Source organism: Apteryx rowi, unplaced genomic scaffold (assembly GCF_003343035.1).
Source record: "Apteryx rowi isolate R43461 unplaced genomic scaffold, aptRow1 scaffold_770, whole genome shotgun sequence".
NCBI lineage: Eukaryota > Metazoa > Chordata > Aves > Apterygiformes > Apterygidae > Apteryx > Apteryx rowi.
Window position 1 is genome coordinate 137202 of NW_020451061.1, and position 15901 is coordinate 153102.

At 46.4% G+C, this 15901-nt stretch overlaps 1 protein-coding gene across 10 annotated transcripts in view; it reads left to right on the top strand.

The window, feature by feature from the left end:
- RAB30 (RAB30, member RAS oncogene family) overlaps nt 1–15901 on the top strand; it is a 47121-nt gene that overhangs the window by 14975 nt on the left and 16245 nt on the right. For 8 of the 10 annotated variants that reach the window (XR_003257172.1, XR_003257170.1, XR_003257171.1 and 5 more), the window contains exons 1-4: nt 2378–2388; nt 11585–11589; nt 13325–13425; nt 15406–15489. Coding sequence is in view for 3 of the 10 variants with exons in the window: in XM_026088536.1 (XP_025944321.1) it covers nt 13333–13425; nt 15406–15489 (177 nt within the window). In the remaining 7 variants the exon portion in view is untranslated. Of the gene's footprint in view, nt 1–2112; nt 2411–11584; nt 11590–13324; nt 13426–15405; nt 15490–15901 lie in introns of those variants that run through there. The other 2 variants (XM_026088537.1, XM_026088538.1) reach the window with 2 other exon arrangements.

The window sequence follows — 15901 nt, forward strand, 5'->3', positions numbered from 1 at the left end:
CAGGACGAATGCCAAATCATCATGGGACCTGTGAGTGCTGCTTAACAGCGGGGAGATTCAGGGAGACGCTGGTCTGCGTGTCGTCCAAAGGGCTTTAGAGATGGGCTTTATGACCCAATAAATCTCCTCCTGTTCTTACGCCAGGGTGAAGTTCAGCAAGGGCGGAAAACGCAACGGATGCGACTCCTGATGCCTGGTTCAGTTGCCRTTGCGGTCCATGAGAGGGCTCCCACTAGCTCCAGATCTGAGCATTTCACGTTAACGAAAAGACCTGGATTGCCGTTATCATCAGTATGCTCAAGTCCCACCGTTTATCCCGCCGTTTAAAAATTGCTGTCTTTCGCTGAGGAATTTCCCCAGGGCACCAAATATAGATTAAAAACAGAAAAACCCAAGAGCTGCTCTGTTGCTAAGGAACAAAAATAAATGGTCACAAACACGGCATGGACACGCCAGCTCCCGTCCCCATGACCGTGAAGCTGTGTGCAAGCGCTGCCTGCGTTTCTGTAGCTGGGCAGTGGCAGCACGGCCCGGGACTGCGCACGTCGTGGTGGCCTCGGTGCCGAAGGCGGAGTGGGAGCTGCTTGCTTTAAGTAAACAACAGGAAATCATTTTTTCTGCTTCCTAATATTATAATCCTGAAGAGGTCAAAACTTCAGTAGGCTCCTGCCAGGAGATTAATTTTTTATGTGCTGTTATATGTAATATAGCGCTGCCTATCTAGGAAAATCTAGAACATCTAGATTTGCAGTGGTAGGAGGCTCCCAATAGTAGAGCTAATAGAGAGTAGAAAGCTCCCAATAACAACTCTACTTTTGCTTTGGGGATTTTTTAGTTTACAGTTTAACCTGTGCAGTGTCTTGAAATGGAGCCAGCCTGGAGCTGAAATGAGGATTTAAGAGCAGATAGCTGCTCTGGAGGAGCAAATGCACTGTTGCAGTGGTTCAGGACAAGCGAAAAGTACTGTAACCAACTGAAATTATGAGGAGAATTGGGGAAAAAAAGGGCAAGTGTTAGTACTTGAGCTGAAATTTGACCAGAACATAAATATCTTTCCTTACTCTCTGAAGAGACCCGTGGTATCCTTAKAAAATTTTATTCAGGAGCCATTCTCATATGAAATGACCATTATGGAGATCTTAGTTACAGGAAAGATATTTTTCTATAACGATGAAATTTTGGGAATTGTGGATTTTGGGTTGATATTGTGGCATTGGTCCTGTTTCGTTACCTCTGTTTCAGTCGGGAGTAGCTTCACTGAAGATGACAAAGTCTCCCCAAATTTTTGCCGGTGTAATTGAGAGCGGGCTCTATGGCTGATTTACAACGAAACGTAGACTTGGGGGTTGACACCCAGTTAGGGTGTTAGACCATTGGTTATGGTCCAGTTCTGCGCTCCTCCTGTCTTGAACTTCTCGGTTTGTACCTAAAGGCAGTTTTACACTTGGCTGAAGGCCACCTAAGCCAGGGGAAAACGCTCGTGCTGGTGGTGCGGTTCTGTTACGAGGCAGAAGCGTGTGTGTGTGCAATTCTGCGTGCTCAGGACCAGACTGTGTGGGAGGTAACGGGTAAAATGTGCTTTCTATATGGAAACTTAAAGCAGGTTCTGCATCACCCCGGGGGGTGCTTGGGGCAATGCTGAGCGTGGAAACATCCGTCGTCCCAAACTTGCTTTTTGCAGCGGAGGGGAAAGCAGAGAGCAGCACAAGCACGCAGCAGGTGTGGATGGGAGAGGAGCAACCGCCTGGTCGAATTAGCCATCAGTTAATACAATAATTTAAATAAAAGTGCATTGTTATAAACTGCTGCTTTTCCTATCATAATTGCACAGAGATGCAATGTGCAGCTCAGTTATGGCTGGCTTATGATACGGATGTGGTTGTGATAAGGGAAGCATAGGATCACTTCTTTATGTCMTTGTATAAGTGTTTGTTTAAAAAAAAAAACCAACAACACTTTTCTCTAACAATTCTGACTCTGGAGCTGGCTGTACGCTCTTGAATTAGTCTATAAGTGGCAACAGCACACAGGAGGTTTCTCTTATCGCCATACAAACTCTGAGGGCAGGGGCAAACAAGATAACGAGATGAACAGAGCCAATTTATTTTTAAGTGTGTTTTGAATTGGCTGCTATTATGCCTGACCTGAGCCTCCTGCATCTTCAGGATAAAGTACTGAGAAATGACGAATGTTACCGCTCAGTGAAAGAGCATTTTGTAACTGTGTCGCTCCATTATACGTATGGGTAAAGGAGAGCACCGAGCAGTTAAATGACTTGCTGAAGGCCGTGCGCGGAGACGGTAGCGGAGAGCAGCATGGTGCACCGGGGAACTCCAGCCTCCAGTTCCCTCTCCAGTCACTGGGAAGATGCTGCCCCAAAAATCCCAAGTGCAAAAGGCTATGATTTAAGGTGGGTTACCTGCACCGGGCTAATTCTTGCTCTAACAGAATTTTGTGCTCATTGCTGGAGAAAGCTTCCTCAAGGATTTGCTTTGGAAAAGCTTTGCTACTGAGGTGTTATCAGTCCAAATGCTTCAGGAAAACACATTTTTTTTATTTTTACAGCTTTTACAGTGCATGCACAGTTCTTACAGCTGTAGTGTCTTGGCTTTTGCAGTTTTGACTTCGATATTTTGCTATTTTAAGGGAACTACTAACACAAACACATGTAACTGTCTAATAGGACAACCTGTATCTATGTCCTCTTTGGAGATCTGGAGATACAGGAAGCACGCTGAATTTGATATAAATGAATAATAGGAGCTGTATCTGCTCCTCCAGAGATGTAGCTGTCTGAATACTAGCATGGTAAAGTAAATGGATGAAATATGATGTCAGGACTGGTGTGCGAAACAGGCAGTGACTTTTATCCTGCTTGTTAGCTCTTTTCTTTACTGCTGGTATTCCTAATTTATTATTGTTTCTCTGGCAAGCTGCTACCTGTAGTCTGAAAAGTTGCCTTTAGATCTGCTGTCTGTCCCAAGTCTTGGAGCCAGCAGCCAAAAGCTTTTTTTTTTTTTTTGCCTTCTGAACAAACAGCAGCTGTCATCTTAATACAGCAATGACAGTTTTTAGCTTTTCAATTGCTACACAAAGTAGCAAAAATCCTTTGCCATTCCTCTACTTTTTTGGTGCCCCTTTGTAAGCCTGAATTTTTCTTCATCTGTTCCCCAAACCTTTTAGCAATGCCACATCTTGCCTTTGGGGTGTTGCTCAGCTGTTGCTTCCGTCTGTCCCCATTGCTAAATTTAGGTTGGTGGAGGTCACCATCAGTAAACATCAGGGTCTCCTTGCCACCCTAAGGTGGGCATCTGTGTGGCAGGTCGCTGTCAGCCCTCTCTCTGTGTGGTCCGCAAACAACACCATGGGGCCTAGTCACTTTGTAAGCAGCTGAAATGGTTTATTTCTGCCTGTTTTCAGTTGCGGTGACCTGCCTGAAAGTTTTGCAGCACACCGTGTCTGTGTTTCTCACACGCTTCAGGGGTTTCTTAGCCAAAACAGGTGACTTTGCACTGAAGCAGGTGAGGAGCGCTCACGTGATGTCATCCCAGCCTGCAGCCCCCAAGGACGTCCGAGTACCCCATCATCCCTCCAGCTCACGCTGTAGATGCTCACAGTGTTGGAAGACCATGATTTGCTATGAACAAGGGTCTGTTTGCTGGCTGTGCCATTGCTTCAGTCAACGTAACTGAGTTGTGAAGCCCTCAAGCACATTCAGCAGAGTCATTCCCAGTGGAGCTTCACCACCTCTCTATGCAAAGAAAAGTGGACTGTTTCTCATTGGGGCTGTACCAAAGACTTCTTTCAAGACAACATCTCCTGGGGAACATGTGATTTTGGTTTCTTTGCTTGTACCCCGCACCGCGAGCTGACATATCTGTGCTGATATACATGGCGCATCTCTAATGTAGGCCTACCCCAAGGAGGTAGTGGTACTGGTTTTATGTTGGTGGCTGTCTATAGGTGACCAATAACATTGCATGTGGGCCAGGTTTCTCCCAGGTGAAGCTCCACTCCGGCTAGTCACCGGCATCTCCAGCTAGTACAGCTCAGATTAACACACGCTTCTGATTAACAYCTGTTACTAGGTTTCATTGCTGATGTTCTGAAAGTTCAACTGTATTGAGCTGATGGACTTGTCCCATAGAGAGTTGGCTACCATTAACCGTGACATTTTTGTCAATAACGGACCAAATGCCTTTCCTGGGCTTGTACCCCCATGTCTACCCTGCTATACAGCTGGGAAGTCCTCGCAGCTGCCAGAGTCAGCAAAGAAAGATTTCTTAAGTGAGACCAAAYGTGAGATCTCAGACAGGTTTAAGCTCTCGAATACCTCCATGCAGTAAAATGAGCATAGGCCTGCGCTTGCGATGGGACCTCAACCCTCAGCGACGCGTGGGGTCTGGGCACCCACCTGTGGTGTCAAGGTGAGCCGGGGCAGCCCAGGAAGGCCCCAACCGTGCGGCGCCTTGGCGCTCGCCTAACATGCCCCTGCTGCAGCGTGGCTTGGTGCAACATGGACCCAGCAGCCCAAGCTTTGTGTACCTACTGGCAGCAGCCTGGACACTGAAAATAAGGGTAGATGAGGCTTAACGGTCAGTTACTTTTACTAGGTTTGGCAGAAGTGATGTAAACCCTAGTAAATCACAAGCTTACTTGAGCAGAAGTCAAGAGGTGGAATTAGCAGCTTCTTATTTTTTTTAACTTTAAAAAGCATTTTTACGAATCAAAACCTTATTAGCAGAGATTTTTATTCTTTCATACCACAGCCTCTGGGACAATCAAAACAAGATGATCAACAGCAGTGAGATATGTCACTGTAATTAAAATTCAAAAAACATTCTTGGGCATATTTATATAACCCAAACTATCTAAGCACATACTCATTCGTATTTCACAATACATTTATGGGACCTGATGTCACTGGTTAGTGACATACTTACATTTATGCTACTTCCACGTTTGTGGTCACAATGGCCTTACAAATATTTTATCAAAATGCTTTGGTTGTGATGGCTTTTCTAGTACCTTATCAGAAACCTTGGTGTCATGTGGAGTCTAATCTTGCAAGTGTTTCATCAGAGCTCTGTCACCCAGTGTCAAAATACCTTTACATACAGCTGCAGCTGCACTCCAGAAGTGTGCCAACCCAGCAACTAATGCATCATGAGACTTCCTTGCCTTTTACCCAGTCCCCACACAAAGTTTTCTTGCACACCAAGGGTGAATCATTCCTACTTCTGCTTTACCAGCCTGTGGACTTTACAACTGGCTCCTTCCTACCAGCAGAGCTGGAGTCCACAGAAACCTCACATGGGCACCAACGTGGAGAGCTCACGTGGGGCTAGACCTGTTCTTGCTTTTGGGTTCCTAAAGGCGGAGTAATTCTCGCCTAACTGATAACAGTTTCCCCTTTTCAGTGGCCAGGTCTCAGTGCTGGAGCAGAAACGGCTTCCTCAGTCCATCCCCTTTGGGAGGCAGGAAAATTTGGGGCTCCATGTCCCTCGGGAATTGCACGATGGTTGGAGGGAAGGAGGAGGAGGTAGCAGGAGCTGGCATTGCTGCTTCTCCCTTTGGCTTACCCATGGTGGAATGGCAACCTCTTAAAATACAGCTTTGTGAAGGAAAGCTTAATCCCCCATTGCAGAGAATTGGCCATGTGAAGCTTTCCTGGCTTTTCCATGCAAGATACATTCCAGCTAACGTTTGGCTGTAGCTTTTAAAAAATCTTTCCTTTTTTTTTTTTTTTTTTTGTCCTTGGGGAAGAGACTGTTGTTTTCGAGTAGATAAAAAAAGGCATTTTTGGCTGGATTTCTGGCAATGCAGTTTTCCACACTTGAAAGTCTGCCTCTCTGCTGTGCTAGCTGATTTTTTTTAACCTCTTCCATGCAAATGCCGTAGAGTTACTGCACCGTGTACAGCTTGGTGGCTGAACGGCTTGCTCAGATGTGGCCCAAAACAACACAGTGTTGTTCTGAGCATGCAGTGTTGGGTCTCCGTGTTCACACGTGTCTTGAAAGATGTTTGTAAGAGTATATTAAGGTTGCATTGACTGATTTGACATTCTGTAGTCAGAATCCAGGTTGTGTCAGTAAGTAAAGTATGGGGCTGTTGTCATCCTTGAAAACAGTTTTCCTAAAATGGTATATGTGCTGGGAGTACTTTTTCTGTGTGTAGTTTGGTCAGCTGCTAATATCAAATTTTGGGTGTGCACTTCAGCATCTCTTCAATCCCATGGAAAGAAAAAAAAAATTGATTTGTTATTTTGCAGGTTCTCTCTCTCTCTCTATCTCTCTCTCGTGTTTTCCCTAAGTAACACAGAATTTAGCAGTAACTGATCTGTGTGAGGAGAATCAGTTGTTGATTACTAGTTTAAGCCTCAAGTATATTTGATGGGCTATAACCTGCTCTCTGTATGTGATATTTTGCATTTCCGTAGCCCCTTGCATTAGCAGATACTGAAGTGTTTTACAAATGTCACCAAGTCTCCCCTCCCTCTAAAAGATAGGAAAGTGGACCGCAGCAGCTGTGATTTACCTGATCGCTCATGGAGAGTCTTTGGTGGGACTGAGACTAGAGCAGAGTCCCCCTTGCCTCTTGGGACATGTCGAACCCAAACACCCCTCACCCTCCCACCCTCTGACAAAAAATGATGCTAATCCTGCTCCTGATACTTGTACTGGCAGAGCCCCCCAGAAGATTTCACCCAGTGGTGGACAGTATGGGCACAAATTCGTTTTGACATCAGGGCAACGCAAATAGTGTATGAAAGACCAAGGGTTGCTCCTAAATGTGAGATCTGTGACCTAGAGCATTAGGATAAATCACGCAAACCAAGATAGCAGTCTGCAGTCGGTTATCTCCGATAATTAAAAAAGACTTGGTGCCCAGCTATGGGCCCGTGGCAAACCTGAGCCCTCTTGTGTCGAGTGTGGGCATCACAGCTGAGCATTGCGCTCCCACCGYGCACTCGTTCTGGAGGGAAAAGCAGGGCTCCTGTCCCAGGCTTTTTGTTTGGAATGATATTTATGCTATTTTTGCCTGTTGGTTTATGGTGAAAATATGTAATCCCTGATCGCTGAGTTGCTCCTTAGAGCATATACAAGCTCCTGGGAGCCATGTAACATATGAACCAAGGTCTGACCAAAGTAGTTCAGTGAGTTGCAAATTCTCCCTGGTGTGCAAAAGAGGCAAGGGGAGAGGTTGTGTGYTCTGTCCAGTCATTAAATCAAACTACTCAATTTTAGGGTTTTTTTTTATTATTTATAGGACTGTCTCTGTGAGACAGACCATACCTTGTGGTGCACGTGAACTTGTACCTGCTACTTAGCTCGCCTGGATTTCCATAGCAGAAATGTGCTGAGCAAAGTGTTGAGGAGCGGGAATCTCTCCAACTAAAATTCTTGGGTAGGGCTGAGGTTTTTCCCAAAATACTGTTTTTCCATCTGGAAAGTCTGGGTGCAGTTTGCAGATTTTTTTTTTTAAAGGTTTGTCTAGACTTTTGGATGATGTACAGCTGATTAACCAATCCCAACCGGTCTTTGTGCGTAGGGAAATCCTACACGTCCCTGTGCTGCCTGCATGGTAGCCTCATGCTCCTTGGAAGGGTCAGATGGACTTGCTGTGCCTGCGTTTGTCAGCTGTCAAGCTGTAAACCTGCTGCATCCTGGAGTTGCTAGGTTTACTGTGTATGCACAAGTAGTCTGCAGGTAATGCATGCACATAATAAATGAATAATTCATAAATGCATATGGGTTTCTACCTGGGGAGATCCCACTTAGAGTTATGGCATTTCTGCGCTTGGGACCTTTTTCCATCCTGTCCCCTCTAGATGGGAGCATCCTTGAGGAAGAGGAGTGGTTAATGCTGGCTGGCATGACTCCCAGTGTGCAGGTAACTGGGAAAATGCTCTCCTGCCTGCCTGAGATGGGAAGGAGATGGGAAAGGCCAGACTCTGCAGACAGCTTGTTCACAGAGGGGGCATGAGCTGGGAACTTGTTTGCCAAGTGCAAGGAGTCTCTTTGGATTAGCAGGCTTCTCAAAATGAAATATTTTATCCTGTGTTATATAATGCAACACCAGTTCCAGATCTGAGTTCCCAGCAACTTCCTGGCCTGCAAGGAATAATTTTTCTAGCTGAAATATTAGCCTTAGCTTTGAATTTCCTGGCTCATATCACAAATGTATTCAAAATTATACATATATACTTAACTGCTACTGTTTGAACTTCAGTTGTTTAGGTAAATTGCCTTTTGTTTGTAGCTGTTGGATAATGAAGAGCAGAAAATCTCTGTTCAATAAGGATTAGGTAAATGCATCAAGTTCCACCCTGACTAATTAAAGATATAGCAGATAGAAGAGGTTGCAGATTCTTTTTTTGTGTCAAATTGAAGCAATAGGTCTTCAAAATACTATGAGGATGCGATTTGGGATAGGGCTCTGGACTGGAATTCAAATTATCTGTGTTCCTGGCTTCATCTGTGATATGTTGCAGTCCAAAGAAATAAATGGCTTAATTTAGTGCCTCATTTTCACCCTTTATCACCTCATGTGGAACAGCCTTTGTAGTGTAGATTGAACTCTAGGCTGTGGATAGCCGGGTGTGGCCTAAGACCATGCACGGATCGGCATCACCTGGCTAAATGAAGCCTGTTCTAGTAATGCAAAAATTTGACAGCAATGGTCCCCAAACCATGGGTCGTAAGCAGAACATGCCTGTGAAACCTTCTGACACTTCTCAAGGCTGCAGGAAATGAAAACCTCTAGGTGAGACTGAGGTGGAGAGAAGACTATGCCCCTACCTGCCATCTGTTGACTGGCTCAGCAGAGGTAGGAACTACTGCTCATGAATTTGTATAATTTAGAGCGGGACTGAGATACCAGGGAGGTTTAGCTATAATAGGTTTTATCTGTTTTGCTAATCTAAAACAAAGCTGCTCTCTCAGACATAAAAGCTTTTGACTTCAGACTAAGGTCTCTGTTTATCTTGTTTCGTGAACACAAATTATTTTGTGATCATCAAGGAGAGAAAAAGAAAGGCAAAGGTTGGCACGCTTTGTGGTTGACCTAAGAAGGTCTGCTCTTTTGAAGCCTCCAGCTTTACTTTTGGCTTTGTAAGCCAAAAAGTAAAGCCTTCGTCATTGTAGAGCCTGCTCTTGTCAGGCCTAGAGGGGAACCTTTGTCATGAGCAACGGAGTCAAGGGAGAAGTACCAGAGGTTTCTTGACGCCAACTAAAGACCTCGCTCAAAGCTGCTGTGTGTTTTGTGCAGTTTGAGCTGAGGTTCTGCAAAGGTTGAAGCTAATGTAGAAGTTGATGAGGGACAAAGGAGAGCTTCATCACTCCAAAGTGATTAATGTTTCCCAGATAACCTTTGAATCTTTGCCTTGTGCTTCTACACTTCTTTGTTACCCAAAGACACTAAGCAGGGCATGGGCACAGCTCGTCTTACGTCACGCAGTCAGAGATCAGGAGGAACCCTCTGTGCCCATCCAAACTAAGGAGTGAGAAAACACTGCAAAAAGATAAAAGAATTGTTCAGATAGCAGAAACTGCAATGAAAAACACTGGGAAGTAAACTGAATTGGATCTGGGAGAACTGATGGAGCAAAGAAATGGAGCAAATGCAGRGAGAAGAAATCACGTTGGGGAATAAACTAAAACATACCTGGAAACTATATTTCCTGGAGCATGTGTTTGCTGAAGATTACAATTCCTTGCTTTGGGGCATATGGTGAACAGGAGAAACAGATGGGAGTATATCTTGTTCTTCCATTWATAGGCACTGAAGACCCCATGGCAGGTAAAACCAAAAGGCCACGTCCTGCTCACCATGCTCACGGGAGAGAGTTTCTAGTAACTGAGATGCTGGGTGAAGTGGGAAGGACTGGCACGTTTCTGCCRTCATGTTAGCACCAAGGGAGAAGGCAGCCCATGGCTTTTGTGCCTCCTTTTTCAGATGTTTCTTTAGGAGATGGCACTTGCTTGTGTGATCTTGCACAGATGCAGAGGGGAAGGAAAGGTGAATGCAYCCGCTCCTTGGGTGAATATTCATTGCAGGTGGGTCTGACAAGTCTTTTGGTCGAATTAGAATGACTAATCATAGAAAAATACTGATGGGCTGTATGGTGAAATGGAGCAGAGCAGGACCCCAAGTGTAAAAAAAGATACTCTCTGAATTATGTGATTAAAAGCACACAGTGTGTGATGTGTTGCCACAAGATAGATGCTCCCTGATTGCAGAGGGCAAGGACCGAGATTGAGACACATGTTCCCTGTCGAGAGAGGGAATTGCTTGGATGTGTGACTGAGCCAGGAGGAAAGGTCACTTGGACAAAAGGCTCAAGTTGCAGAAGCAAGAGGGTTTCGTAGCAGTAACTGATGCAATGTTTGTGCATGTTCAGTGCTGGCTGTGTGGTAGGTTGGTGTGTGTGTGTATGCGAGAGAGGGAGAAATACCAATTTTCTTATACATATAAAGCAAGGAAATTGTAACTAGAGCTCCAGCTCTGCGTGGACCTCTCCCAGCAGCCCAGCGGGAGTGTTGTGAGCGTCCAAMGACGACAGCTTGCTGTCCGTCCGTCCCCTAAGGGCAGTTGGCATCCATCCTGGCGGGCCAGAGGGGTGGTGGGAGTGCTCTCCGTAGGCAGGACCCCATGTACCGCAGCAGGAACCAGGTTCCTGCGGCCCGCGCAGCAGGAGCCGGGTTCCCACGGCCCATCCGCAGGCGGGGGGCAACTGTGGATGCTCAGCACAAACGGGAGTGATGCTGCCAGAGATGGTGCCTACAGGAGCAGGATAATATTCTCCCTTCCACCATATAACTGGGATGGGAGTGATGAGAGAGAGAAAGGGGCAAATGGGGGCAATGGTGTTTAGCCCCATCTATCCCCTCTGCTTCCCAAATTGTTTTTCCCTTTCTTCTTTGCTCTCTTTCTCCTCTCCTCTGCCTCCACTTCCACTGCACCCCCTTTGCATTGCTTTAGTTCTGGCATTTAAGCTTGTGTTGTTTGTTTTATGGCCTTGGTTTGCCTTCCAGTTCCAGTTCTGGGTTAGTATCACRTATGATTAGTCTTGGAGCCTAACGAAGGGGATCAGACATGACTCTAGGGTGTGTCTGAGCTGTTCAGTGTTTTGAATGTAAAGCTTAAATGTATCTGCTGCGGAAGTTTATTTTTAAGCTTCCTGAGAAGATAAATTTGAATGTTGGCTTGTTTAGGGTATAAATAATATAACTGAAATTGCTCCAGGGAGCAATGCCCTCGAGGCTTTGAAGAATTCCAGGACAATTATCCAGTGCTTGTAATAGCTTTTAATGGATGATCGCATTTTTCCTCATGTTGGCTAGTCTGAAACCTTGAAACCGTATATTAATATTAGGCCTTGATTTGATTTTAAGAGTAGTGTCGACATTTTTGTAATGTGATTATTGTCCAGTGCCAGGAAATATAAAATAAAAATAAAATGATTGTGCAAAATAACAACCCTCAAAAATGAGAGCATTTTTAGAATTTGCTCTTCTGAGGTCACACTTTCACCATGTTGAGAGACAGTGGGAACTGCTTAGTTTCTGCCTGCTAGAGCAAGGCCAGGTTAGAGCATCCTCAGGGCTGCTCCAACTCCCGTCACTTGGTGACGTTTTGCCGGGGACTGTAGCTGCAGCTCAGTAAAGCATCAGCAGAGCGGTGTCACTAGCTGTGCAGTTTGGCCCTGGTGAGATGAGGTRTCCACGTGGTGACTCATGTACCCATTCACCATCGGCCGATGTGATGCAGATCATTAGTCACTGACTGGTGGTGGTTACCCTTTCATAGGCTCCTGGAAGGACCAAGGGTCATGCAGGCAAAGCAGCTGAATCAGTCCTCCACCTCTCCTGCCTTTGGTGTGTAAAGCACTTGGTGGTGCTTGGACAGCCGTTTCGGCCTGCTCCCTGTCAGACCGACTCAGGCTGTCTCATTTTATCCTGAATTCTCTGACCGCTCTTGCTGTTTGGTTCCAAGCCCTGTTATAGCTGTACAGTGGGACTGGACCTGTAGCTGGGGGCATCTGATGTGCTGCCGCATGGTGGTAGCTCCCTCTTCAGCAGCTCCATAGGAGCCTTCTAAACCATCTGGGGTTTTATTGAGGAATTGAAATTCTTCACTCTATTTTTTATTTTTTCTTTTCTTCTTATTCTCCTCATCTCCTAGGCTTCCTGGTTTCAGCTCTATCTCCTCATCCAGCACCTATCCTTAGATACTAATACCCTGTCCGCCTGTTCTGCAGTATCTCAACTGATGGCTTGTAAATCTCTCTCTTGACTAAGTCCCTCGTGCCGTTACCCAGCCCAGTCTCAAGTGCTACCTGGTTCTTTGACACCGAGTGCCTGGCCACGGCTAGGCAAGGACACTGCCCTTCTGCTTCCTTGTCTGCAGGTTTTTCAGCCTGACACCTCCGATTCAGTCTTTTCTGCCTGTCATGACTTGTCTTGACTGTCACAACCCTCTCCTCTGGCTTTGGTGCCAACTGCACCCTCCGGTGCACAGGATGAGATGTTGGATTGGGCTCTGTGTGCGATTTTTTTCTTTCTTTTCTTTTTTTGTCTTTATGGCAAACACTGCTGAACTTATTTTTAATTCCCCTGTTTCTCCTGTTCCCCCGCTGCCATGGCTCAACATGTGGGTGCCGCTGCTTGGCCCTCTCCTCTGCTGGTCTCCTGCCAGCCACATGCTGGGGGTCCCCCGAGAGACCCCTGCTGCTGCCTTCTCCGGTGCCGCCGAGAGACTCACTGCAGGTTTCTGTGTATTGCCGTAGCAGAAATAAATTCYGCGCTCTCCTCGGACAACGTGGTATAGTCCAAATTGTCCTCTGGAGCRGGTGCAATTAGCAGTGAAATGAGCATTAGAGAAAATCTAGGAAACGACATTCTCAGGCTTACTTAGCAATGCCCRTAAGGCTGAACACCGGTGTGTGGCGTTCATGGGGAGCTGGGCAGGATGGCTTGGGAGCTGCAACGTGGTCAAGGTTTCGCACCCATTGCGATTTGGCAAGGCGAGCTGGACTCTGCCTGCCTGGAGGCAGCAGGTATGCGAGGAGTGTCTCTGCATCAGAGCGCAAGGAGTCTTTCTCCCTTATCTCCGGAGCCGCACARGCACTGGTGCGACCTTCGGTCCGAGGATTTGGAGGAATAAAGTTCAATGGGAATGAAAAGGCATTTCCCCCGGTGGGAGGGAGTCAGAACTCGCCGCGCTCCTCTCCGTCAGTGCTTGGCCAGAGCGTTGGGCACTGACATCGGACCGCGGAGCAGCCGGCGCGTCGGCTCACCTTGTGTTGCGCTCTCTCTTGCAGCTGCGTAAATGAGTATGGAAGATTATGATTTCCTCTTCAAAATTGTTTTAATTGGCAACGCCGGTGTGGGGAAGACCTGCTTAGTCCGCCGCTTCACTCAGGTAAGATTGGGCGTCCGTCACGTGCGTGGCGAGGAGGTGGGAATGCTGCTGCACCCGTTCGGATGAGGAACGGGCTCTAAAGTGACTTAGACCCCCTGGCTGCGAACTGAGTTGTCCGCTGGCAGCGCAGCTCTGATGTATTTTCTTGGCTGCGCTTCTCAGGGCACGTGTCAGTGATAGCAGCCTCACCAGCACAAGTGATATGTTGCTAATGCTGTAGGTGAGCTCGTTGGGGTCCTGGTGCTTGAAAAAACGCATCTCTCTCCTACGATGGAAAGTCTCCTCTAAAAGCCACTGGAAAAACTCCTCCTGGTTTTGACCAGAACACCTTTTGGTGCACTGTCCAGTATGCCTTTTCTCTCTGATCCCTCCAAGGTGGAAGAGGCAAGTCAGTCTGCTTGTGCAAAAAGCTGTCTTTTTTTTTTATTATTAGATAATTAGATAATCCCAGATAATTAGATAATCTCAGGGTTCAGGGCTGTCAGTCCGGTGTCTTCTGTTAAACATGAGACTCTTTAGAGTTTATACCTCTAGAGCTTTATTGAGAGCATGACTTGAAGTGTGTTGTGGTGGGCTGTGGGCAATAAAACGAGACCTGGTGTTGCCTGGGGAAAATCTGAGCTCCCTGCTTCTGTGGTTTTACATGGATAGGCTCCAGGAGACCTTGCCTAAGAGTGGTGATCGGCAGGCCTTATCTGTCAGCCTGATTGCAGAAAACTAATCAGATGCAAAGATTTAAGGACTGGCTTCCTTTTTTTGTAAAAGGCTGGTGGGGAAAGGACAAGACTTCTGTGGTCCCAGCTGAGAGAAGTTTGCATGATGTGATATATAATGCAACTTCTGTTTTTTGTTGCTGTGGGCTTTTTTTTTTCTTTCCGTTTTTCACTGGGAATTGTCAGCAACTTCCCCCAACTGTTAGTTTCATTTTTAACACTGTGGTAATGTTAAACACGCTCTCCTGTTGAGCATAAATAGCTAGCAGCAATAAAACTAGGCCCAAAGGGTTAATTCGGAAATCTGTAGCCAGCTCTGCTGCTGCTGCTTGTGCTTTGGCAGCACTATTGCTACAGCTGCTGTAAGAGATGGATACGCCCTAAAATCAACATGACTTTGTAGGCCTGGACACCAGAAATCAAAACACTCTGTTATTTTTTTTCCTTTTTGGTTTGCTGTTGTTCCTTTCGGATGGCATCGAGATTGAATACTGCCAGAAACGTGACAGCCGTGGACTCTTGGCATCGCTGCAGTGCCGATAGCGGCTCGCTCTGTGTTTTTCTCGAGCTGCTGTGGGGGGATGTGAGCCTGTCGCACAGGACCTGGCAGAAATGCCTTTTGACGCTCCTACGGCCCAGTGGAGGGGAAGAGGAAAGACGTGAGGTTGCAGGAACAAAGTCATCTTGTCTAATCCTGCCTCCTTAATGCTTTTGTTCCCACCTCTTTAAAGGAGTTGCAAAATTGGATCAGAGAGGATGCCAATATCAGCAGCTTGTACAGAAGTAGAAGGGCTTTTCCTTCTATTTTTCCCTYTATTTGTCCTCTTTTTCTTCTCCCATTTGCTTTCCTACCTCTCAAGTCAGTTACTTTCTACAGGATTAGGGACCTGTAAGCAGGGAAAACGTTGKGGGGTTGAATTATGGTAACCTCTGTACTGTGGGAAATGTCTGTTTTATTCCCCGCAAGATGCAGAAGCGGATTTTGCTGTCTCCTGCACTGGATTTTCTGTGTAGTTGGGGCCAGATCAGCATGCAGAGCCTCGCCAGACCCCAGTCCCCCTGCCTGGGGCAACGCAACAACCAGTTGCACCTTTTAGTGCTGTTCATTTTGAGCTGTTTTCCTGTCTAAATGTGACTGGAAAGAAGTGTCTGGGGAAGGAGACATGGGCGGAGTAGTATTGGGGATGGAAAAGGGTGAGGATTGGTACCCAGAGAAATTTTTGTCTTGCTACAGAACTTGGTTAATGAAACTGTTCTTTTCTTCCAGGGGCTTTTCCCACCAGGTCAAGGAGCCACGATTGGGGTTGACTTTATGATTAAAACCGTGGAGATCAATGGTGAAAAAGTAAAGGTAGGAGCCTGCTGATTCTCAGCTTAGACTCAGATAGCAGTACGATAGTTCAGGTCTCTCTCTGAAAGCAGCCGTCCTGCTGCTAGAAGGCCCATGGACACATACTGGTGCGTGAGGTTCTGCATCATGGCTCAGAAGATGCTGAGCATCACACTTAGTCTCCATGCCCCTCTTCCCAACTACCATCAGGATCATAATAGTGAACCTCCTCTAAAGAAGGAAATGAAAAGGGGAGGTTTTGCAAAACTCTGTTCTGGTTTATAAGGCGCCGAGATCTTGGCTGGTTGGGGTTATGGAAGTGCAAAGAACCATTTCAATGCAATCTCCATTTATTGCATTTCTGGTAAGCTGAAATCTGTTGCATTCCCCCTGGGATGTGCTCAGTGAGGATTTCCTCCTGCTGAGCTCCTGA